General features: G+C 39.1%; 3 protein-coding genes across 6 annotated transcripts in view; 1 reads left to right on the forward strand and 2 right to left on the reverse strand.

Annotated features, from left to right (window-relative positions):
- Positions 1-588: 588 nt before the first annotated feature.
- On the reverse strand, positions 589-8,771 carry LOC137188168 (uncharacterized). Of its 3 annotated transcripts, none has more exons than XM_067597651.1 (6): positions 8,664-8,771; positions 6,269-6,313; positions 5,191-6,167; positions 4,945-5,096; positions 4,471-4,667; positions 589-2,895 (listed from the first exon to the last, which is right to left on the reverse strand). In XM_067597651.1, exons 1-3 carry the CDS (start codon positions 8,704-8,706, stop codon positions 5,419-5,421), a joined length of 837 nt encoding a protein of 278 aa, XP_067453752.1. In that variant the 5' UTR covers positions 8,707-8,771; the 3' UTR covers positions 589-2,895; positions 4,471-4,667; positions 4,945-5,096; positions 5,191-5,418. The 3 variants fall into 3 exon arrangements, with proteins under 3 accessions (XP_067453752.1, XP_067453769.1, XP_067453761.1); XM_067597668.1 differs by lacking the exon at positions 8,664-8,771 and adding an exon at positions 7,435-8,261; XM_067597660.1 differs by lacking the exons at positions 4,471-4,667; positions 4,945-5,096.
- A 5,029-nt stretch (positions 8,772-13,800) lies between these two features.
- LOC137188183 (uncharacterized) lies at positions 13,801-21,026 on the reverse strand. 2 transcript variants are annotated; one of them, XM_067597682.1, is made up of 6 exons: positions 20,610-21,026; positions 19,445-19,489; positions 18,366-19,342; positions 18,120-18,271; positions 17,646-17,842; positions 13,801-16,111 (listed from the first exon to the last, which is right to left on the reverse strand). In XM_067597682.1, the coding sequence occupies exons 2-3, from the start codon at positions 19,482-19,484 to the stop codon at positions 18,594-18,596; spliced, it is 789 nt and encodes a 262-aa protein (XP_067453783.1). In that variant the 5' UTR covers positions 19,485-19,489; positions 20,610-21,026; the 3' UTR covers positions 13,801-16,111; positions 17,646-17,842; positions 18,120-18,271; positions 18,366-18,593. The 2 variants fall into 2 exon arrangements, with proteins under 2 accessions (XP_067453783.1, XP_067453792.1); XM_067597691.1 differs by lacking the exons at positions 17,646-17,842; positions 18,120-18,271.
- A 176-nt stretch (positions 21,027-21,202) lies between these two features.
- LOC137188193 (transmembrane channel-like protein 3) overlaps positions 21,203-23,718 on the forward strand; it is a 46,996-nt gene continuing 44,480 nt past the window's right edge. The window contains exon 1 of the mRNA XM_067597705.1: positions 21,203-22,928. The gene's annotated coding sequence lies outside the window, so the exon portion shown is untranslated. The remainder of the gene's footprint in view (positions 22,929-23,718) is intronic.

The following is a 23,718-nucleotide window of genomic DNA, read 5'->3' on the forward strand; positions in this document are numbered from 1 at the left end:
ACATCAGAGTGAAGGATAGCTGATAGTTAAAAAGGTGGGATTTCTATGAGATCAAACTCAGAAAAGAAATGACGTGAATTTTGATTAGCAAACATTTACTTTTGGCCATGTTTTTCCTCCACCTGAGAAAAACTGCTATTACTCAATATATTACATAATTTATTTTTAGTATACTGTATAATTAATGTATCTAGGAGGCAATAAACAGGTTCATAGGAAATGAAAAGGAGCTGAAGAAATAAGATAAAGATGTAAAATACACAAAATATACACAAGGCACCACATTTGATGGAAAGAGAAAGCAAAGTGAAGCTGGAGATGAGAATGGTGTTGATATGGATGAATAGATTAGTTGCAGCGTGTAGGTCTTTTACAGTTTATTGATGATCAAGTTACAATACTTTATTTAAAACTCCATGTCCACTGTTAGTTTGCATTACAGTAATCAGATATTGTGTTCATTACTAATAGCCTACTTGCTTCATTTTTTTCCCCCAATAATCAGTTATAAGTATAAAAAATAGGTACAGCTATATTTAATACATGCTTTAAAAAGGAAAAAGAAAAAAATAGGCGACAGAGACGTGGTTCAAAATAGGTATTTTTATTAATCAAAAAAGGAAACTGACAGTAGTGATTAAAATATAAATATAAGTGGTAAAAGTATTCTTTTATTACAAAACTATTTTAAAATATAATTAAAATCTTTAACCATTAAGTATAAGTGTACTACTAATATTTCAAAGAAAGACAAAAGTGGAATGGGCTGAGGCTGGTGAATGGGATGGCCGGCTACACTGAGGTGTGTCCAGGCGTGCTACCATATACTCACCACACATGCAGTCACAGCAACCTAAACACACTCGCAGCAAACAGGTGAACCACTCCTGCATCCCAGTGCCTTTAACCACAGCAAACAGTGAAGTGACCATCACCCAGGGTAACCAGATCCTGCTATGTAAGAGTGCAGGTTAAGCTCTGTAATGCCTTGTATTAGATATGGGAGAGATATTCTCTCCAACACACCCAGCCAAACTCTTCCTTTTTCTGAATTAAATGTTACACGCTATGATTGAATTTCAAAAAAACAAAATATCAGTCTAATCTGTCTTGTTTGTCCAAAGTATGCAAGCTAAGCCACTAAACAGTATAATGTTTGTATGTATGTAAAAAGAGTCTGATTCTCCAGTTTTTCTTTTATACTTATAATATTACAGTAGCTAGTCCCATATATGACCTCAGCACACCATGACTCAGTCACACAGTCTTGTCAGCACAGACCTTATGTTGGAGATACAAACATTATTTTTATACCTGATATCCGGCACACACACACACACAGGAGCATACTTTGGGACAATTGGTTATTGACAGTGATATTGATTTTTCCCGAATTTTGTGAAGAATTTGGGTCGGATCTGTGGTTGTTTATTGATACAGCCAAATCTCTGACTCTTGTATTGGTTTTCCGATATGTAAAGATGTGTAAAATAGTGGACAAACAGTATTATTTAGGTTTAAATGATGAGAATTGAGATCCCAACATCTCCCAGGATTTCTCATATAAATCTGCTCTGTTACAGAATGAAATGTCCAATCAAATGCCACTTTTAATATGCTTATGGCTGAGTCTATAATAGGCAATAGTGCACGTCACTGAGTGTAGGCTACGATTTAGCAGAAACTTTAGTACTGATGCTCTGTTTGTTGTCCAAAACTGTGTGTAGGATCTTTTCCTCCAAATATATGAAATACCTGTAGCCATCATACTGCTGCAGGACTGATATGCACATCTCCCAACTGAGAGAAGTGCTGTGCCATTTATGTACAGTTTATAATGTAGCAACTTTCCTCAAGATGAGTCCCGAGCTCCATGTGATCTCTCAGGACATTTTTATTTATAATATAGCAAATGATTAGCAGTGTTTTTTTATGCTCCACCTTTTTAAGGGAGTTGTTGTTCACTACCACATAAAATAATTAATATTTAGGAAAACATTATATTAAACACTTAATGGTGAATTATCCGCATTTGTATGGTTAAAGTTCATTTTCATTTGTGGCAAGAAATTCCTGGAAAAGAGTAATAATTTTTAAATGATGGGAAATCCTTCAGATTCAGACATCTAGAGGATGTCTTCAGGGAAGGCAGAATTAAAGTTTGTTATTTTTATTTCTGGAAGCACTGTACATATCACTGTTCAGACATCTATTACAATTGTTTCACATCAGAAATTTTACTCTTTGTAGTGGATCTGCAGTATGATGCAGGTTAGTAATGAGTATTTCAACAGAGATGGGGTTCACAAAACTTTACCATGTGAAGACATGATGATGTTCTTGATGTTTATTTCAATTCAAGATTTGTCTTATATATAGACATAGCAGCATAAATCAAAAACTATCAATACGTTGATGATGATGTTGAATCTTTGAATCTTGGCTGAGCTGACTTTGGTGATCTCAGTCACCAGTGAGAAGCTCTACTCAAAGTGTCAAATCAAGTCAATTTTATTTATATAGCGCCAAATCACGACAAAAGTCATCTCAGGGCACTTTTCACATAGAGCAGGTCTAAACCGTACTCTTTAATTTACCCAACAATTCCCCCATGAGCAAGCACTTGGCGACAGCGGTGAGGAAAAACTCCCCTTTAGCGGGAAGAAACCTCAAGCAGAACCCGGCTCTAGGTGGGCGGCCATCTGCTTTGACCGGTTGGGTTGGGAGAGAGAGAGGGAGGGGAAGAGGAGAGAGAGAGACAGAAGCATAAAAACAACAACAATAATAATAATATGACTAATAATAATAGTGGTAGCAGTGGGCAGAAATGACTAATTATAATAGCAGCGATGAGGCGTCACGCTGAACAGCAGTCCGTCCGCAGCTGAAGATCTCCTGCAAGACCAGAAAGCACAAAATACAGGTAAGATACCAACTTACAGAACTCAGCACAAGCACCTCGTTCCTGATAGCATCACTGTCCTGCCAACAATGATGGTAAAGAACATCCTCAAGTCTAATATTGTGATTATACAACATTTACCAACAAAATAAAAGTTATAAACAAAATGTATTCATATTGTGAGGCAGTTCGTTCTAAAAATAAAAAACTTTGTGATGGAGTCCATTGTCATTTGCTGGTCACCTACTAACATGACAACATGCAGCTATACATGTCATCACCAGTCAGATTAGGCAGAGGCCCAGAGAAAACTACTGAGTCCGACATTGTCTTTGTATGCACACACCGACTCAACATTTTTAATTTTAGTGACCTCCAATTGGCGCAATCGGGAGTCTTAACCACTGATTAAAGATTTTAACATATATACGCTTCTATGTCGCCTGCTCTGGTCCCAGGAATACATTTGACTATGGCCGCCGGTGTTGCTAACTTCACGTTTCTCACTATGGCGCTGCCAATAATCAGAGTTAGTTTGTCAGCGAGTGTGCCGTTAAATAGGGAGAACCTGTTAGAAACATGAACTGGTTTGTGGTGAACTGTGCTTAGGGCTATGCTTTCTTCAGACAGTCACCCAGCCAGCCTATCTTCCCGGCTGCTCAGGAAATACCAGGGCAGTAGGAGCTACACTAGGTCAGCCCGCACCGGCTAACTACAGTAGCTAACAATTGTTTTTCCATGGTGCGGAGCAATGCTTCCAATTCACTGAGCCTCGCCACCAACATGGCACGTAAACAACATTTATTACATATACCATTATCACTAAAGGAGGCAGAGGAATAGTTAAACATATGATACACCAAGCAAGAAAGAGCGGGAGAGCAAAAAGGTGAGAGAGAAGCCATTGCTAATGCTAAGCTAAGTTAGCTGCTACACAAATTGCTGAGCTAAAGTAACTAGCAACTGTGGGATTAGTGAGAAAAAGCGCTAAACGAAGGAGAGAGCTAAGCTTCTGCATGAGCAGAACTAGTGTAAATTAAAATTTACAGTTGATAATTACAGGGTTGCCAACTTTGTTGATCTGTTTTTTCTAATATCAAAACTACAACGTTAATTTGAATGTTCACAAGTTAAAAGGCAATAACAAGGGTTTACACACACACGCACACACACACACTCACACACACACTCATTAGGCATATACATCAGTGTTCTTCACTATTTTTTTATGAGTGTCGCACTGGCAGGACAGACAGCTGCACTAGCCATGAAGTAAATCTGCCTACTAATTTGTCATCTCACGACATAGAATATGTAATACAGCCAATACAATCTGAATTAAAAATAGGCTTACCTTAGAGCTAGGGTGTATGTATTTTAGAAGCATTTTTGTTATATTGGTTAATAGAGTAGTTGTGAAGTGTTAATATCTTTTATAGAAGGTTCCAATCTTGTTCTTTGACTTTTGTTAGTGGGATGTCCTTTAGTTTACATTTGGATAACAGATTGTGCTGTTAAAATATTTACCAGAACAGTAATTCATCTAGATAAAGGTGTAATTTCCTCACCAGTTTTCCTGCTTTGAATTTGTTCATGTCTCTCTATCAGATGACGCTGAGGTGGCCTCTGTGTTTCTCTTTTCTCCTCAAACTTTTTCTTTCAATCTTGAATCAGTTCTTTACTTTCTCCTTGTTTTTCTTTCAACACTATTACGTCCTGCAATTCTTCCTCACTTCTGTCTCCTCTCTCCTGATTCCTTCACTCACTGTGAAAATATAAAAAGCCTTCCTTTAAAAATCTGAGTGAACATAAAGCAGAACTTTAACTTGTATGGTGTTAATTACAGAAATTGTTCGACAAAACACACAGTAGAGATGCATCAGTAGTCAAGCTATCCAAACTATCAAGCTAACGTTACATTAACATTACTGTGAAGTAGGCTAAAGCAGCAACACAAGATAAACTGGACGGTTAAAACACTAATGTCAATTTAAAAAACTTGAGCTCCACTTTTTGCTGAAGAGTTTTGGCTAGCTACTTACTTTGTGGTCCTTTGTCTGACATTATTATTTGATGCTGCACATGTCAGTTAGTGTCATATATGATCCTCTGAACTCCTAGAAGAAGACTCCTGGATGATACAACAGAAACTACGGTAGGAATGTCTGAGCCAAAAGCGTGAGAGCTGGCAACCCTGTAATTATCCACAGTAATGAAGAATATAGAAAAATCAAATGAGTTGAGATCAGTAACACAGCTGGCAACTGAAAATGAGACAGTGCACTTACCGCGACATGTCAGCACATTCACTTTGAAGATTTTTTCATTGATTTACTATCCACAGCCTAATTTACTGCACATGCACCTGGATGACAACATAGAGGAGAAACTGGCTGACCGTAAAGTTGACAGGGGTCAACCTTTTAAAGTAAAAACCTGTCCTGTGTCTCTGTGTGGTAGTGGAGCTACAGTCACTGTTTGAGTCAGTGATAATAGTCAGCGATGGCAAACTATTTTTAACGCCTCAGTAGTTTGCCAGCCCTCCCATCTTCATCTGCATCCTCTTCTCTGGACCTCTTCCTTGATCCTCCAGGCAGTGGGTCTTCCTCTTCCACTGCATCCTCAGAAAGATCACCACTGCCACTACTGTCAGAGTAATCATGGCGAGACCAGCAATCATAGCTGCTGTCAGCAAACTCATCACACCGTCTGGATTTTCGGCTGCCTCGCTCATCCTCTTCCTCATCATCCTCTCTGGACCTCTTCGTTGATCCATTTGGCAGTGAGTCTTCCTCGCTGACATGCTGGTTGACTTCCATGTCAGCACCAGGATCTTGGACTAGATTAATTCCAGTGCAGTCCACATCATCATCGCCTTCGGAGTCGCTGTCAGCAAACTCGTCCCACCAACGGAATCGTTTGCTGCTTCTCTCTTCGATGTCTTCGTCCTCCTCTCTTGACCTCCTCCTGGATCCTCCAGGCAGGGGGTCTTCCTCTGGCATGTCCTGGTTGTCTTCCATGCCAGCGTCTTCAACTGCAACATTGTTGTCACCGTTGCCAACATTGTCCTCAACACTGTTGTTGCCGATGTTGTCATGGTTGTCAGCCGCATGTTGGTGCTGCAACACGTTCAGCCCCGCACCAAAGCCTCCATCCAGGATTCCAAGATCCTCCAGAAATTCCAGCCAAGCTAAGATTCCACCCCGAACGTGATTGGCTGGTGAAAAATCTCCGCTTGGGATAAATTGGGGGAGAAACTGTAGGCCTGCAAGATCATTTAGACAATTACATTAGCATTCATACAATTAAATTGAATAACTTTAGAAAAAAAACGAACGTCTGTTAAACGGTGGACCAAGTACTTACGATTACCACGGTTGTGGAATCCATCTCCTCTTTGGTCCATTTTGACTAAAAGAATCAGACAACAAAATAACATGTTTTCATATAATATTATGTGTATATTAAAAATGGTAGATTTGCTGTCAGTTTACTTTGATCAGTGTATGTACATGAGGCTTATATCTATACAAACCAAGTCACCAATACTAAGATTAGTTTTGAAGGAGAAATTCATGAAAATACAGATTTTCCATCACTGAAAGGAAGAGTTTTGGGATTCACGTATTTTTCTTGGTGAAAGTTAGATAAGAAGATTGTTATCACTCTCTTATCTGTCTGTTAAATATGAAACTTCAACTTCTGAGGACCTCTCATCACTGCAAGGTTGCCGGGCAACCAGCAGAGTCTCAAGGAAAGTTACTGCTCACGGCCAAGAAATGGAAATAAAACCCCAAATTGTTGTTTCAGATGTTATAATTTAAACCAATGATATATAGCATGTTATATAATATGTGAGTTTTAGAGGTGCTGGTTTGCAGATTTTATTACCTTTGGGTGGAGCCAGGCCAGCTGTTTTTACCCTGTTTCTGATTGTTCTGCTATGCTAAGCTAACTGCGTCCTAACTTTAGCTTCGTATTGATCAATAAGATATGTCAGTGATATTCATCTTCTCATCTGAATCTTGGAATGATAGTCAATAAATGCATTTCCAAAAATGTCAAACTATTTTTAAGAGGACATTACTTACCCTAATCACTACATCCTGACCCTAACCCTTATCTTAACCTTAAACTAATGTTAACCCTAAAGGTTAATGGTTTACATTGTGGTGCACATTAATTTGTCCCAAAAACAGCAGGTGAGTACAACAGATTTATGTCCCAACAACATGAATAAGTTATTATTATGCCAGTGCTTTTGTTCTCAAGTCCACACCAGCTGATTAATGTAACTCTTACATAGTGATGAATATTGGTCCTATCAGCCCTGAGTGAGCCATCAAACCCACACTCATTAACAGCAGAAAATGTCATGTGTGGCTCTGAGAAAAGTTTACAGAACAAAACAAAAATGTTAATTTCACATTATGCCAGTGATTAAATTGGTCCACACCAGCAGAGTCCTGTTAATACTTAATGATAGACTACATAATTAAGGAGTGTTACTGTGTACAGGTTTATAGACTCACCTTAATTCCAAGGAACTGGTCTGTAAAATTGCAAATTACAGAGCAGTTATTAATTGGCAGTTGCCTGTGGCAAAAGTAGAAATATATCCGATATGTTTTTTGTCTTCAAGGATAAACTGCAGGTGCTACAATGTGTCTTCAGTGTTGATCTGTGTTGATCTGGGCTTACTGAGTGCAGAGTTAGTTCTGAGAAAATTCTTCATTCTATTGTGATGTCAGAACATTGACACCCAGGGTTCTAGGATTCCATTCTCCCAATTGTTTCTCACATAGACGTGTCACAGGAGTTGCACTGTTGGGAACAGCTACTGATATCACAAGCACAACAAAAAAATAAGTACAAGCCAATTTACAATGTGTACGAATGTGAAAAGATTTACATTTGACAGCCTTCTTATATGGTTCTCTTGACTTAAATGTGATTCTTAATATGACAGCTTGTCCTCCAGTGCAAAGGAAAGGTTCACAAGTCCAAGTTAGAGGATAAGTAATGCTGCATATTATTGTCAACAAGTCCTATGAAAAAACCCAAACCAACAATGTTTGTTATACCAACAAGTATTGTGTGTGTATCAAAGTCTGATAACTCTTATTTCTCTGTGTCATGGAGCTCCATTGTTTTCCAAAAACTATTAAAAACACATCAATGAGCCACACTGCTGCACTGGGTGACATGTTCCTTCATTACCATGAACACACACACACACTGTAGTTTATTTTGACTCAATCTCACACACACCATCCTGCCAGAAATACTCACCAGAACACCTAATGTGAATTAATCCACCACCAAAAATAGTTCCCAACAAATAAACTGTTTTCTTCTGTTTGAGTAACATTTGATAAAAACTACAGTGACTTTTGGATATTACTGATTATGTTTCACGTCCTCAGTAGGAACCAATCAATAAAAGTGTCATCAGTAAAATCCATGAATATGCTTTGCAGCTCTCAGGGAAAGGTAACCCCACTGTTTTTTCTGTTTATTCTCACTATACACAGTACTTTGATGGACAAATTAACCTGCACCCAGACTGCTTTTGCACTGAAAGTCAGTGCAAAACGCTTTTTTCTACTTTCAGCCCAAGCTGACGTCAGTTCGTGATGGATTTCTTTAAATGGACATCTGCTATGTGCACAGCGCGCAAGTTCACTGCCCCGCTCTGGGAATAGTTACGCCAAGCCACAACGCCGTTACACAGCACAGCAAAGTAAAATAAGTAGTTTACCTGTTGGAGGTGTGCTGGTTGTCTGCAGCTCTTCATAAAACATCTCACTGTGGCTGTTTCTGCTTGCACTAGTCCTCTCTGCATTATTATATGTAACTGATCCGCTGAACAAATAGCTCCAAATGTTGCTGTTTCGACCAGTTCTTAGCGCCGCTAACGAAGCTCCGCTAATTCAGTGAGAAACACTTTACTTCCTTTAAATTCTTCACAATAAAAGTCTCCCATTAGTTAGTCATTGAAAAGCTTTTAATTTGAAGCAGTAAAGCAGGACATGTTTGGTTTGCATTGATGGTAAAGTTACACAACTCTGATACATAAAGCTGACCAATCAGAATAGAGTGGGCTCATCGGTGTGGGGCCTTAAAGTGACAGGAGCTAAAACGGAGTGTAAGAGAAACTGTGTATATTGAGGGGCTGCTTTAAGGGCTAGTATGAGATAAATAAGTCCAAATTTAGAGCTGAAATGAGCATAATAGGTCCTCTTTAAAATTATGATCATGAGCACTGAGATGTCTGGCCATTGGTGATTTAAATTACATTTTGTTTTACCAAAATAATGTAAATTACATGGACATTTAACCTCTTTCTGCACCAGCAATTTTTGGCCTAGTTCTGCCTGATTTTACATACCTCTGCTGTAGGTCATGCTTAATAAACCTCTCATGCAAACATCACAGAACCATGGTTAATGGCTTCAATTAAAGAAAACACTTGAACCATTAAATAAATAAACATAAAATTACAAAATTTATCAATGACATCATAGGACAGTGAATACACAATTTAAAAAATCAAAAATGCACTTGATTTTTTAAAATTTTTTTATACTGAACCACACCTGCCAACACTCACGTCATCAGCATCATCCATCTGCGCTGCTATAGTGGTAAACAATGAAGCTAAGCAAGAAGCGAGCCCTTGCAGTAGTGGTATCTATGTGTATGGGGGAAAAAAATCCGAAGAAGAGGAGGAGGAGGAAAACATGGACTCGGTTGTGGCTAGGGAAAAGAGGCCAACTTGGGATGCCAATTTTGCAGAGAGAGCTTGAGGTAACATTAAGTATTTTTTAGCATACATAACATACATTTGTGCTTTGTAGCATCTACTGATAGGATCTGTCTTTTTCCATCAACACACACTACATGTACAAACAAAAAGAATATTTGTGATGACTATTGCAGTGTTTTAAGCTCAGTTTTAGGAAGGTCAGCTGGCACTTCACACATACAGCCACTGCTTATAGGCAGAGATTAACAACTCCTAGTATATTGTTAACCCACTAGCCTTAGCACTTGGAGATCAGGTATCTGAAGGTCTGAAGCCAGGGGAAGATTTTGAGGCAAGAAGCAAATCTCTCAGGCCCAGTAACGCTGGTCGCCAGGTTCCTTTATGTATAAAAAACAGTAAGAGAAAAACTTTTGTAGGTGATAAAAACTCTAAAACATACAAATTAATTTGGCCAAGTGCTTCCAACTGTGAAAACTGCATAATTCACAGGCCACTGCTGGCAACGCTGCCTTCGATTTCTGTGTTGGGTCACCCAAAATGAGCGGGACAATGTCATTTCCTGTGGCCATCTTTGTCATGTGGCAGCTAAGCAAGTGAACCCAGGTGTGAACATGGTTGGAGTGAAATGGTGTTTTATTTTCAGAATGGCAGGGTAAAGTTAGCCAGGTGAGACAGAGGGAGTAGTTCAGAGCAGAGCCAGGCGGAGATCCTGAAGATGAAGTATGGAGGACAGCAAGACAAACTTAAAGAATGTATTCTTCTGGATTATCTTTACTTTTTATATAGGAAGTTTGGACAACATACTTAGTTGTCAGTGATGTAAGTGTCATCTTTGTGTCACCTTGGACTCTGAAATTGTCATTAGCATGATATCTACATTTTTATAATTGAAAATCTGAAAATTAAAAGCATGTTTTCCATCATATTTTTCAGTAATTCAAATGTGTTTTAAAACAGTTTCATCTTTCTTAAGTATTTATATTGAAATAACTGCAAAGGTAGTTTTGAACAAGTTAATAATACCCTTATTATCTAATTATAATATACCCTAATATATGCCAACAATACATGGTTTAGTATGTAGTGTGTGTTATTACTAAGTTTGGACCACTTCATATACAGTACAGAAGTCTTGGAATGTTGTATTCAAAATGTCAAATTTGTAAGGCATGTTCAGATGTATTTCAGCAGAAAACTCATTAGTGAGACATGCTTTAAAGGCAAAACATGGACTTTTTGAAACAAACTTGTTACCTTAATATTTTTTTAATATGTTGGGCAAAATATGTCACACCACAAAAAAGTTGAATATTTTAACATTGTTTCAATATGAATCATTTAGTTGTATACTGACTTTTGACAGGTTGAATCAGTATTGATTCTGTAAAATTGTAGTGAATCAGCTAAAATTCAGCTGCTGACTGATTTTTAGATGATGGTTGAATCAATATTGATTCAGTGTCAGTTATGGTTAAAAAAGCTGACATCAATTCACAATTATTAATCAGTGATGTCAGCGCAGATTCAATACTTCTGCCTGATGACATTTAAATGTTTCAACTGGATTTTGCTATCTGGTATGTGACTTAGACATGTCATAACGGCAAAACAAATGAACTGGTGTAGTGACTCTATGAAATGCATACTGTGAGTCTACACAATACATATGGTCAAGTTTTTATATCAGGATATATCAAATTTCGATATAATTCGATATTTTTTCACTCATCACAGAAAGAATGAATTCCTCTTTAAGCTCTGGTTCAGTCCTCCAAACACTCCAACTGGCTGCTGTCACCCCATCTTCAAAAAACCCAGACTCAACCCTGATATCCTCAGCATTACCGGCGCATCCGGCCCATCTTGACCAAGTCGTCTGAAATGTGTTGTCACCTCCCAACTCAAAGCCCACCTCATCTCCAACAATCTGTTTGAATCGCCTCAATACAGTTTCCGCTCACAGCACAGCACAGAAACAGCCCTCCTCAAAGTCATCAACGACCTTCTCCAATTCTTGTCACCTCAGCATTCTCATCCTCCTCAACCTCACTACAGCTTTCGACACAATCAGCCACACCATTCCTCTCTACCGACTTGAACCTCCCTCAACATCACTGGTACTGCCCTCTCCTGGCTAAAATCATATCTTACAAACAGACAACAGTTCATCAGCATCAACAACTGCACCTCCTCCACCGCTCCTCTGTCCCAAGGCGCCCCCCAGGGCTTGGTGCTAGATCCTGTCCTGTTCATCCTCTACATGCTCCCCCTTGGTAACATCATCCGTTGTCATGGTCTCCACTGCAACATTAATGACGTCCCGTTCTACATCTCCACTAAATCCATCACCATTGCGACTCACTCCACGTGGACTAACTGCCTCACTGAAATTAAATCATGGATGCAAGCCAACTTCCTCAAACTAAACTGTGATAAATCAGACATGATAATCATTGGTTCAAATCCCTCACCAAAACTATTCACAACTTCTGCCTCACCATCAACAACTTTGCTCTGTCTCCCTCCCCACACATCCACAACCTTTCATAACATCCAGAACTGACTACTGCAACAGCATTCTTTATGGCACATCATCCAAAGTCCTAAATAAATTCTAGTACATCCAAAACTCTGCTGCTTGCCTGTCCACCCACTCCCGCTCCTGTGACCACATCACCCCCACGCTACAGAACCTCCACTGGCTCCCTCTCCCACAACAGATCCAATTCAAAGTCCGTCTCTTCACTCACAAAGCCCTACATAATCAGGCCCCCTTCTTCCTCACCAATCTGCTCCAATGCCACACTCCATCCTGCAGCTCCTGTTCCTAATGCCAACCTTCTGTCTCCACCATTCAGGACCAAACACTGGACCTGGAGCAACAGAGCTTTCTTCATAGCTGCCCCCTCCCTCTGGAACCCTCTCCCCAAACACATCCGAGACTGCACTGATCTGTCCATGTTCAAATCACTCATCAAAACTCACCTTTTTAGAACTAATTAATGTTGTGCGCTACTGTTGAAGACATTCACTCAAGTCCTTGTTAGAAGTTTGCTGTAGTGGTGGTGGTTTATTAGTATTCCAGAATACAGTGAGTTTACTGACACAGAGCGGGTCTGAGACAGTAGACTGACCCAGAGCAGAGATCAGAGGGACAGTTATACAGTGGGCTGAAGGGTGGTGATCAGACTGTAATGGGCTCCCAGACTGATCAAGGATCGAGGGGCACAAACAGGAAGGGGTTCTGCATTCAGACAGGATCAAAAAAGGCAGGAAAGACACACAGTTGGCAGGGGAAATGTTTTGTGATGGTTTTTGGTTTGAAATAATTAGGTTGGAAATGCTTTCAATTAATTTGTATTTGACGTCCAAAACTTTTGTTTTCCATCAGTTTTCCATCAGTTCACTCTTTTGGACTAAACTGATTTTTTATTTGATCTCAAAACAGGTTTTTGCTTGCAATTAAATATTTGATTGCAACTAAATATTGTTTGCAACGCCAAAGATTTTCTCTCAAATATTTTATATTTGAAGACAAACTAACATCAGAGTGAAGGATAGCTGATAGTTAAAAAGGTGGGATTTCTATGAGATCAAACTTAGAAAAGAAATGACGTGAATTTTGATTAGCAAACATTTACTTTTGGCCGTTTTTCCTCCACCTGAGAAAAACTGCTATTACTCAATATATTACATAATTTATTTTTAGTATACTGTATAATTAATGTATTTAGGAGGCAATAAACAGGTTCATAGGAAATGAAAAGGAGCTGAAGAAATAAGATAAAGATGTAAAATACACAAAATATACACAAGGCACCACATTTGATGGAAAGAGAAAGCAAAGTGAAGCTGGAGATGAGAATGGTGTTGATATGGATGAATAGATTAGTTGCAGCGTGTAGGTCTTTTACAGTTTATTGATGATCAAGTTACAATACTTTATTTAAAACTCCATGTCCACTGTTAGTTTGCATTACAGTAATCAGATATTGTGTTCATTACTAATAGCCTACTTGCTTCATTTTTTTCCCAATAATCAGTTATAAGTATAAAAAAAAGGTACAAGCTATATTTAATACATGCTTTAAAAAAGACAAAGTAAAAAAAATAGGCGACAGAGACGTGGTTCAAAATAGGTATTTTTATTAATCAAAAAAGGAAACTGACAGTAGTGATTAAAATATAAATATAAGTGGTAAAAGTATTCTTTTATTACAAAACTATTTTAAAATATAATTAAAATCTTTAACCATTAAGTATAAGTGTACTACTAATATTTCAAAGAAAGACAAAAGTGGAATGGGCTGAGGCTGGTGAATGGGATGGCCGGCTACACTGAGGTGTGTCCAGGCGTGCTACCATATACTCACCACACATGCAGTCACAGCAACCTAAACACACTCGCAGCAAACAGGTGAACCACTCCTGCATCCTAGTGCCTTTAACCACAGCAAACAGTGAAGTGACCATCACCCAGGGTAACCACATCCTACTATGTAAGAGTGCAGGTTAAGCTCTGTAATGTATTAGATATGGGAGAGATATTCTCTCCAACACACCCAGCCAAACTCTTCCTTTTTCTGAATTAAATGTTACACGCTATGATTGAATTTCAAAAAAACAAAATATCAGTCTAATCTGTCTTGTTTGTCCAAAGTATGCAAGCTAAGCCACTAAACAGTATAATGTTTGTATGTATGTAAAAAGAGTCTGATTCTCCAGTTTTTCTTTTATACTTATAATATTACAGTAGCTAGTCCCATATATGACCTCAGCACACCATGACTCAGTCACACAGTCTTGTCAGCACAGACCTTATATTGGAGATACAAACATTATTTTTATACCTGATATCCGGCACACACACACACACAGGAGCATACTTTGGGACAGTTGGTTATTGACAGTGATATTGATTTTTCCCGAATTTTGTGAAGAATTTGGGTCGGATCTGTGGTTGTTTATTGATACAGCCAAATCTCTGACTCTTGTATTGGTTTTCCGATATGTAAAGATGTGTAAAATAGTGGACAAACAGTATTATTTAGGTTTAAATGATGAGAATTGAGATCCCAACATCTCCCAGGATTTCTCATATAAATCTGCTCTGTTACAGAATGAAATGTCCAATCAAATGCCACTTTTAATATGCTTATGGCTGAGTCTATAATAGGCAATAGTGCACGTCACTGAGTGTAGGCTACGATTTAGCAGAAACTTTAGTACTGATGCTCTGTTTGTTGTCCAAAACTGTGTGTAGGATCTTTTCCTCCAAATATATGAAATACCTGTAGCCATCATACTGCTGCAGGACTGATATGCACATCTCCCAACTGAGAGAAGTGCTGTGCCATTTATGTACAGTTTATAATGTAGCAACTTTCCTCAAGATGAGTCCCGAGCTCCATGTGATCTCTCAGGACATTTTTATTTATAATATAGCAAATGATTAGCAGTGTTTTTTTATGCTCCACCTTTTTAAGGGAGTTGTTGTTCACTACCACATAAAATAATTAATATTTAGGAAAACATTATATTAAACACTTAATGGTGAATTATCCGCATTTGTATGGTTAAAGTTCATTTTCATTTGTGGCAAGAAATTCCTGGAAAAGAGTAATAATTTTTAAATGATGGGAAATCCTTCAGATTCAGACATCTAGAGGATGTCTTCAGGGAAGGCAGAATTAAAGTTTGTTATTTTTATTTCTGGAAGCACTGTACATATCACTGTTCAGACATCTATTACAATTGTTTCACATCAGAAATTTTACTCTTTGTAGTGGATCTGCAGTATGATGCAGGTTAGTAATGAGTATTTCAACAGAGATGGGGTTCACAAAACTTTACCATGTGAAGACATGATGATGTTCTTGATGTTTATTTCAATTCAAGATTTGTCTTATATGTAGACATAGCAGCATAAATCAAAAACTATCAATACGTTGATGATGATGTTGAATCTTTGAATCTTGGCTGAGCTGACTTTGGTGATCTCAGTCACCAGTGAGAAGCTCCACTCAAAGTGTCAAATCAAGTCAATTTTATTTATAAAGCGCCAAATCACGACAAAAGTCATCTCAGGGCACTTTTCACATAGAGCAGGTCTAAACCGTACTCTTTAATTTACAGAGACCCAACAATTCCCCCATGAGCAAGCACTTGGCGACAGCGGTGAGGAAAAACTCCCCTTTAGCTGGAAGAAACCTCAAGCAGAACCCGGCTCTAGGTGGGCGGCCATCTGCTTTGACCGGTTGGGTTGGGAGAGAGAGAGGGAGGGGAAGAGGAGAGAGAGAGACAGAAGCATAACAACAACAATAATAATAATAGTAATATGACTAATAATAATATTGGTAGCAGTGGGCAGAAATGACTAATTATAATAGCAGCGATGAGGCGTCACGCTGAACAGCAGTCCGTCCGCAGCTGAAGATCTCCTGCAAGACCAGAAAGCACAAAATACAGGTAAGATACCAACTTACAGAACTCAGCACAAGCACCTCGTTCCTGATAGCATCACTGTCCTGCCAACAATGATGGTAAAGAACATCCTCAAGTCTAATATTGTGATTATACAACATTTACCAACAAAATAAAAGTTATAAACAAAATGTAATGTAATGTGATGGAGTCCATTGTCATTTGCTGGTCACCTACTAACATGACAACATGCGGCTATACATGTCATCACCAGTCAGATTAGGCAGAGGCCCAGAGAAAACTACTGAGTCCGACATTGTCTTTGTATGCACACACCGACTCAACATTTTTAATTTTAGTGACCTCCAATTGGCGCAATCGGGAGTCTTAACCACTGATTAAAGATTTTAACATATATACGCTTCTATGTCGCCTGCTCTGGTCCCAGGAATACATTTGACTATGGCCGCCGGTGTTGCTAACTTCACGTTTCTCACTATGGCGCTGCCAATAATCAGAGTTAGTTTGTCAGCGAGTGTGCCGTTAAGTAGGGAGAACCTGTTAGAAACATGAACTGGTTTGTGGTGAACTGTGCTTAGGGCTATGCTTTCTTCAGACAGTCACCCAGCCAGCCTATCTTCCCGGCTGCTCAGGAAATACCAGGGGAGTAGGAGCTACACTAGGTCAGCCTGCACCGGCTAACTACAGTAGCTAACAATTGTTTTTCCATGGTGCGGAGCAATGCTTCCAATTCACTGAGCCTCGCCACCAACATGGCACGTAAACAACATTTATTACATATACCATTATCACTAAAGGAGGCAGAGGAATAGTTAAACATATGATACACCAAGCAAGAAAGAGCGGGAGAGCAAAAAGGTGAGAGAGAAGCCATTGCTAATGCTAAGCTAAGTTAGCTGCTACGCAAATTGCTGAGCTAAAGTAACTAGCAACTGTGGGATTAGTGAGAAAAAGCGCTAAACGAAGGAGAGAGCTAAGCTTCTGCATGAGCAGAACTAGTGTAAATTAAAATTTACAGTTGATAATTACAGGGTTGCCAACTTTGTTGATCTGTTTTTTCTAATATCAAAACTACAACGTTAATTTGAATGTTCACAAGTTAAAAGGCAATAACAAGGGTTTACACACACACGCACACACACACACTCACACACACACTCATTCAGCATATACATCAGTGTTCTTCACTATTTTGTGTCGCACTGGCAGGACAGACAGCTGCACTAGCCATGAAGTAAATCTGCCTACTAATTTGTCATCTCACGACATAGAATATGTAATACAGCCAATACAATCCGAATTAAAAATAGGCTTACCTTAGAGCTAGGGTGTATGTATTTTAGAAGCATTTTTGTTATATTGGTTAATAGAGTAGTTGTGAAGTGTTAATATCTTTTATAGAAGGTTCCAATCTTGTTCTTTGACTTTTGTTAGTGGGATGTCCTTTAGTTTACATTTGGATAACAGATTGTGCTGTTAAAATATTTACCAGAACAGTAATTCATCTAGATAAAGGTGTAATTTCCTCACCAGTTTTCCTGCTTTGAATTTGTTCATGTCTCTCTATCAGATGACGCTGAGGTGGCCTCTGTGTTTCTCTTTTCTCCTCAAACTTTTTCTTTCAATCTTGAATCAGTTCTTTACTTTCTCCTTGTTTTTCTTGCAACACTATTACGTCCTGCAATTCTTCCTCACTTCTGTCTCCTCTCTCCTGATTCCTTCACTCACTGTGAAAATCTAAAAAGCCTTCCTTTAAAAATCTGAGTGAACATAAAGCAGAACTTTAACTTGTATGGTGTTAATTACAGAAATTGTTCGACAAAACACACAGTAGCGATGCATCAGTAGTCAAGCTATCCAAACTATCAAGCTAACGTTACATTAACATTACTGTGAAGTAGGCTAAAGCAGCAACACAAGATAAACTGGACGGTTAAAACACTAATGTCAATTTAAAAAACTTGAGCTCCACTTTTTGCTGAAGAGTTTTGGCTAGCTACTTACTTTGTGGTCCTTTGTCTGACATTATTATTTGATGCTGCACATGTCAGTTAGTGTCATATATGATCCTCTGAACTCCTAGAAGAAGACTCCTGGATGATACAACAGAAACTACGGTAGGAATGTCTGAGCCAAAAGCGTGAGAGCTGGCAACCCTGTAATTATCCACAGTAATGAAGAATATAGAAAAATCAAATGAGTTGAGATCAGTAACACAGCTGGCAACTGAAAATGAGACAGTGCACTTACCGCGACATGTCAGCACATTCACTTTGAAGATTTTTTCATTGATTTACTATCCACAGCCTAATTTACTGCACATGCACCTGGATGACAACATAGAGGAGAAACTGGCTGACCGTAAAGTTGACAGGGGTCAACCTTTTAAAGTAAAAACCTGTCCTGTGTCTCTGTGTGGTAGTGGAGCTACAGTCACTGTTTGAGTCAGTGATAATAGTCAGTGATGGCAAACTATTTTTAACGCCTCAGTAGTTTGCCAGCCCTCCCATCTTCATCTGCATCCTCTTCTCTGGACCTCTTCCTTGATCCTCCAGGCAGTGGGTCTTCCTCTTCCACTGCATCCTCAGAAAGATCACCACTGCCACTACTGTCAGAGTAATCATGGCGAGACCAGCAATCATAGCTGCTGTCAGCAAACTCATCACACCGTCTGGATTTTCGGCTGCCTCGCTCATCCTCTTCCTCATCATCCTCTCTGGACCTCTTCGTTGATCCATTAGGCAGTGAGTCTTCCTCTCTGACATGCTGGTTGACTTCCATGTCAGCACCAGGATCTTGGACTAGATTCATTCCAGTGCAGTCCACATCATCATCGCCTTCGGAGTCGCTGTCAGCAAACTCGTCCCACCAACGGAATCGTTTGCTGCTTCTCTCTTCGATGTCTTCGTCCTCCTCTCTTGACCTCCTCCTGGATCCTCCAGGCAGGGGGTCTTCCTCTGGCATGTCCTGGTTGTCTTCCATGCCAGCGTCTTCAACTGCAACATTGTTGTCACCGTTGCCAACATTGTCCTCAACATTGTTGTTGCCGATGTTGTCATGGTTGTCAGCCGCATGTTGGTGCTGCAACACGTTCAGCCCCGCACCAAAGCCTCCATCCAGGATTCCAAGATCCTCCAGAAATTCCAGCCAAGCTAAGATTCCACCCCGAACGTGATTGGCTGGTGAAAAATCTCCGCTTGGGATAAATTGGGGGAGAAACTGTAGGCCTGCAAGATCATTTAGACAATTACATTAGCATTCATACAATTAAATTGAATAACTTTAGAAAAAAAAACAAATGTCTGTTAAACGGTGGACCAAGTACTTACGATTACCACGGTTGTGGAATCCATCTCCTCTTTGGTCCATTTTGACTAAAAGAATCAGAAAACAAAATAACATGTTTTCATATAATATTATGTGTATATTAAAAATGGTAGATTTGCTGTCAGTTTACTTTGATCAGTGTATGTACATGAGGCTTATATCTATACAAACCAAGTCACCAATACTAAGATTAGTTTTGAAGGAGAAATTCATGAAAATACAGATTTTCCATCACTGAAAGGAAGAGTTTTGGGATTCACGTATTTTTCTTGGTGAAAGTTAGATAAGAAGATTGTTATCACTCTCTTATCTGTCTGTTAAATATGAAACTTCAACTTCTGAGGACCTCTCATCACTGCAAGGTTGCCGGGCAACCAGCAGAGTCTCAAGGAAAGTTACTGCTCACGGCCAAGAAATGGAAATAAAACCCCAAATTGTTGTTTCAGATGTTATAATTTAAACCAATGATATATAGCATGTTATATAATATGTGAGTTTTAGAGGTGCTGGTTTGCAGATTTTATTACCTTTGGGTGGAGCCAGGCCAGCTGTTTTTACCCTGTTTCTGATTGTTCTGCTATGCTAAGCTAACTGCGTCCTAACTTTAGCTTCGTATTGATCAATAAGATATGTCAGTGATATTCATCTTCTCATCTGAATCTTGGAATGATAGTCAATAAATGCATTTCCAAAAATGTCAAACTATTTTTAAGAGGACATTACTTACCCTAATCACTACATCCTGACCCTAACCCTTATCTTAACCTTAAACTAATGTTAACCCTAAAGGTTAATGGTTTACATTGTGGTGCACATTAATTTGTCCCAAAAACAGCAGGTGAGTACAACAGATTTATGTCCCAACAACATGAATAAGTTATTATTATGCCAGTGCTTTTGTTCTCAAGTCCACACCAGCTGATTAATGTAACTCTTACATAGTGATGAATATTGGTCCTATCAGCCCTGAGTGAGCCATCAAACCCACACTCATTAACAGCAGAAAATGTCATGTGTGGCTCTGAGAAAAGTTTACAGAACAAAACAAAAATGTTAATTTCACATTATGCCAGTGATTAAATTGGTCCACACCAGCAGAGTCCTGTTAATACTTAATGATAGACTACATAATAAGGAGTGATACTATGTACAGGTTTATAGACTCACCTTAATTCCAAGGAACTGGTCTGTAAAATTGCAAATTACAGAGCAGTTATTAATTGGCAGTTGCCTGTGGCAAAAGTAGAAATATATCCGATATGTTTTTTGTCTTCAAAGATAAACTGCAGGTGCTACAATGTGTCTTCAGTGTTGATCTGTGTTGATCTGGGCTTACTGAGTGCAGAGTTAGTTCTGAGAAAATTCTTCATTCTATTGTGATGTCAGAACATTGACACCCAGGGTTCTAGGATTCCATTCTCCCAATTGTTTCTCACATAGACGTGTCACAGGAGTTGCACTGTTGGGAACAGCTACTGATATCACAAGCACAACAAAAAAATAAGTACAAGCCAATTTACAATGTGTACGAATGTGAAAAGATTTACATTTGACAGCCTTCTTATATGGTTCTCTTGACTTAAATGTGATTCTTAATATGACAGCTTGTCCTCCAGTGTAAAGGAAAGGTTCACAAATCCAAGTTAGAGGATAAGTAATGCTGCATATTATTGTCAACAAGTCCTATGAAAAAACCCAAACCAACATGTTTGTTATACCAACAAGTATTGTGTGTGTATCAAAGTCTGATAACTCTTATTTCTCTGTGTCATGGAGCTCCATTGTTTTCCAAAAACTATTAAAAACACATCAATGAGCCACACTGCTGCACTGGGTGACATGTTCCTTCATTACCATGAACACACACACACACTGTAGTTTATTTTGACTCAATCTCACACACACCATCCTGCCAGAAATACTCACCAGAACACCTAATGTGAATTAATCCACCACCAAAAATAGTTCCCAACAAATAAACTGTTTTCTTCTGTTTGAGTAACATTTGATAAAAACTACAGTGACTTTTGGATATTACTGATTATGTTTCACATCCTCAGTAGGAACCAATCAATAAAAGTGTCATCAGTAAAATCCATGAATATGCTTTGCAGCTCTCAGGGAAAGGAAACCCCGCTGTTTTTTCAGTTCATTCTCACCATCATTCATATTTTTGACCAGGAGAGGAAGGAACAGAAGAGAATTGAGATGTCCAAGATGTCAAACTTTAGGCCTCTATATTTCATGTGATTTCTACGTTCACAGCGTGAGCAGTTTACTTACATAGAATGTCTGACTCAACCTTTATCGTCTTTAGACTTGACACAATTCTCTGTTGTAAAATACAGTAAACAACCATTATAACAATTGGACTGTGTTGTCACATAGCTTTTTGTCATGTTTCATTTCAGTACACCATGTTATCAGTTTCTCTGTAAGTTGTTTCCAGTGTGAACTCTGTTTTCAGTACATGAACTATCTGTCTGTGAATATGCAGTACTTTGATGGACAAATTAACCTGCATCCAGACTGCTTTTGCACTGAAAGTCAGTGCAAAACGCTTTTTTTCTACTTTCAGCCCGAGCTGACGTCAGTTCGTGATGGATTTCTTTATATGGACATCTGCTATGTGCACAGCGTGAGTAGTTAAGCCAAGCCACAACGCCATTACACAGCACAGCAAAGTAAAATAAGTAGTTTACCTGTTGGAGGTGTGCTGGTTGTCTGCAGCTCTTCATAAAACATCTCACTGTGGCTGTTTTTGCTTGCACTAGTCCTCTCTGCATTATTATATGTAACTGATCCGCTGAACAAATAGCTCCAAATGTTGTTGTTTCAACCGGTTTTTTAGCGCCGCTAACGAAGCTCCGCTAATTCAGTGAGAAACACTTTTTTACTTCCTTTAAATTCTTCACAATAAAAGTTTCCCACTATTTAGTCATTGAAAAGCTTTTAATTTGAAGCAGTAAAGCAGGACATGTTTGGTTTGCATTGATGGTAAAGTTACACAACTCTGATACATAAAGCTGACCAATCAGAATAGAGTGGGCTCATCGGTGTGGGGCCTTAAAGTGACAGGAGCTAAAACGGAGTGTAAGAGAAACTGTGTATATTGAGGGGCTGCTTTAAGGGCTAGTATGAGATAAATAAGTCCAAATTTAGAGCTGAAATGAGCATAATAGGTCCTCTTTAAAATTATGATCATGAGCACTGAGATGTCTGGCCATTGGTGATTTAAATTACGTTACTCCTGTTTTTCCCAGGTTTTACAAGTCAATATACAAGAAAACGTCATCAGCATCATCCATCTGCGCTGCTATAGTGGTAAACAATGGCGCTAAGCAAGAAGTGAGCCCTTGCAGTAGTGGTATCTATGTGTATGGTGAAAAAAATCTGAAGAAGAGGAGGAGGAGGAAAACATGGACTCGGTTGTGGCTAGGGAAAAGAGGCCAACTTGGGATGCCAATTTTGCAGAGAGAGCTTGAGGTAACATTAAGTATTTTTTAGCATACATAACATACATTTGTGCTTTGTAGCATCTACTGATAGGATCTGTCTTTGTCCATCAACACACACTACATGTACAAACAAAAAGAATATTCGTGATGACTATTGCAGTGTTTTAAGCTCAGTTTTAGGAAGGTCAGCTGGCACTTCACACATACAGCCACTGCTTATAGGCAGAGATTAACAACTCCTAGTATATTGTTAACCCACTAGCCTTAGCACTTGGAGATCAGGTATCTGAAGGTCTGAAGCCAGGGGAAGATTTTGAGGCAAGAAGCAAATCTCTCAGGCCCAGTAACGCTGGTCGCCAGGTTCCTTTATGTATAAAAAACAGTAAGAGAAAAACTTTTGTAGGTGATAAAAACTCTAAAAAATACAAATTAATTTGGCCAAGTGCTTCCCACTGTGAAATATAAATAAATAATTCACAGGCCACTGCTGGCAACGCTGCCTTCGATTTCTGTGTTGGGTCACCCAAAATGAATGGGACAATGTCATTTCCTGTGGCCATCTTTGTCATGTGGCAGCTAAGCAAGTGAACCCAGGTGTGAACATGGTTGGAGTGAAATGGTGTTTTATTTTCAGAATGGCAGGGTAAAGTTAGCCAGGTGAGACACAGGGAGGGGTTCAGAGCAGAGCCAGGCAGAGATCCTGAAGATGACGTATGGAGTTTTGTAGGTCCAGGTTAGGAGAGTGGAGTAGACGAGATGAGGCGAGGTCCAGGAGATGGAGGCCGGAGGGCAGAGAAGACGGAACTGCAGGGAAGAGG

Source organism: Thunnus thynnus, chromosome 1 (assembly GCF_963924715.1).
Source record: "Thunnus thynnus chromosome 1, fThuThy2.1, whole genome shotgun sequence".
Lineage (NCBI taxonomy): Eukaryota > Metazoa > Chordata > Actinopteri > Scombriformes > Scombridae > Thunnus > Thunnus thynnus.

What these genes read in the sequence shown, in the direction of transcription:
- LOC137188168 (XM_067597660.1), bottom strand. Translation starts at nt 8,706, where the DNA reads ATGTTTTATGAAGAGCTGCAGACAACCAGCACACCTCCAACAG. An exon ending in AACCAGCACACCTCCAACAG is followed by an intron (nt 6,314 to 8,663) that starts GTAAACTACTTA and finishes TGATTCTTTTAG; the next exon opens with TCAAAATGGACCAAAGAGGA. An exon ending in ATTCCACAACCGTGGTAATC is followed by an intron (nt 6,168 to 6,268) that starts GTAAGTACTTGG and finishes ATGATCTTGCAG; the next exon opens with GCCTACAGTTTCTCCCCCAA.
- LOC137188183 (XM_067597691.1), bottom strand. Translation starts at nt 19,484, where the DNA reads ATGGACCAAAGAGGAGATGGATTCCACAACCGTGGTAATC. An exon ending in ATTCCACAACCGTGGTAATC is followed by an intron (nt 19,343 to 19,444) that starts GTAAGTACTTGG and finishes ATGATCTTGCAG; the next exon opens with GCCTACAGTTTCTCCCCCAA.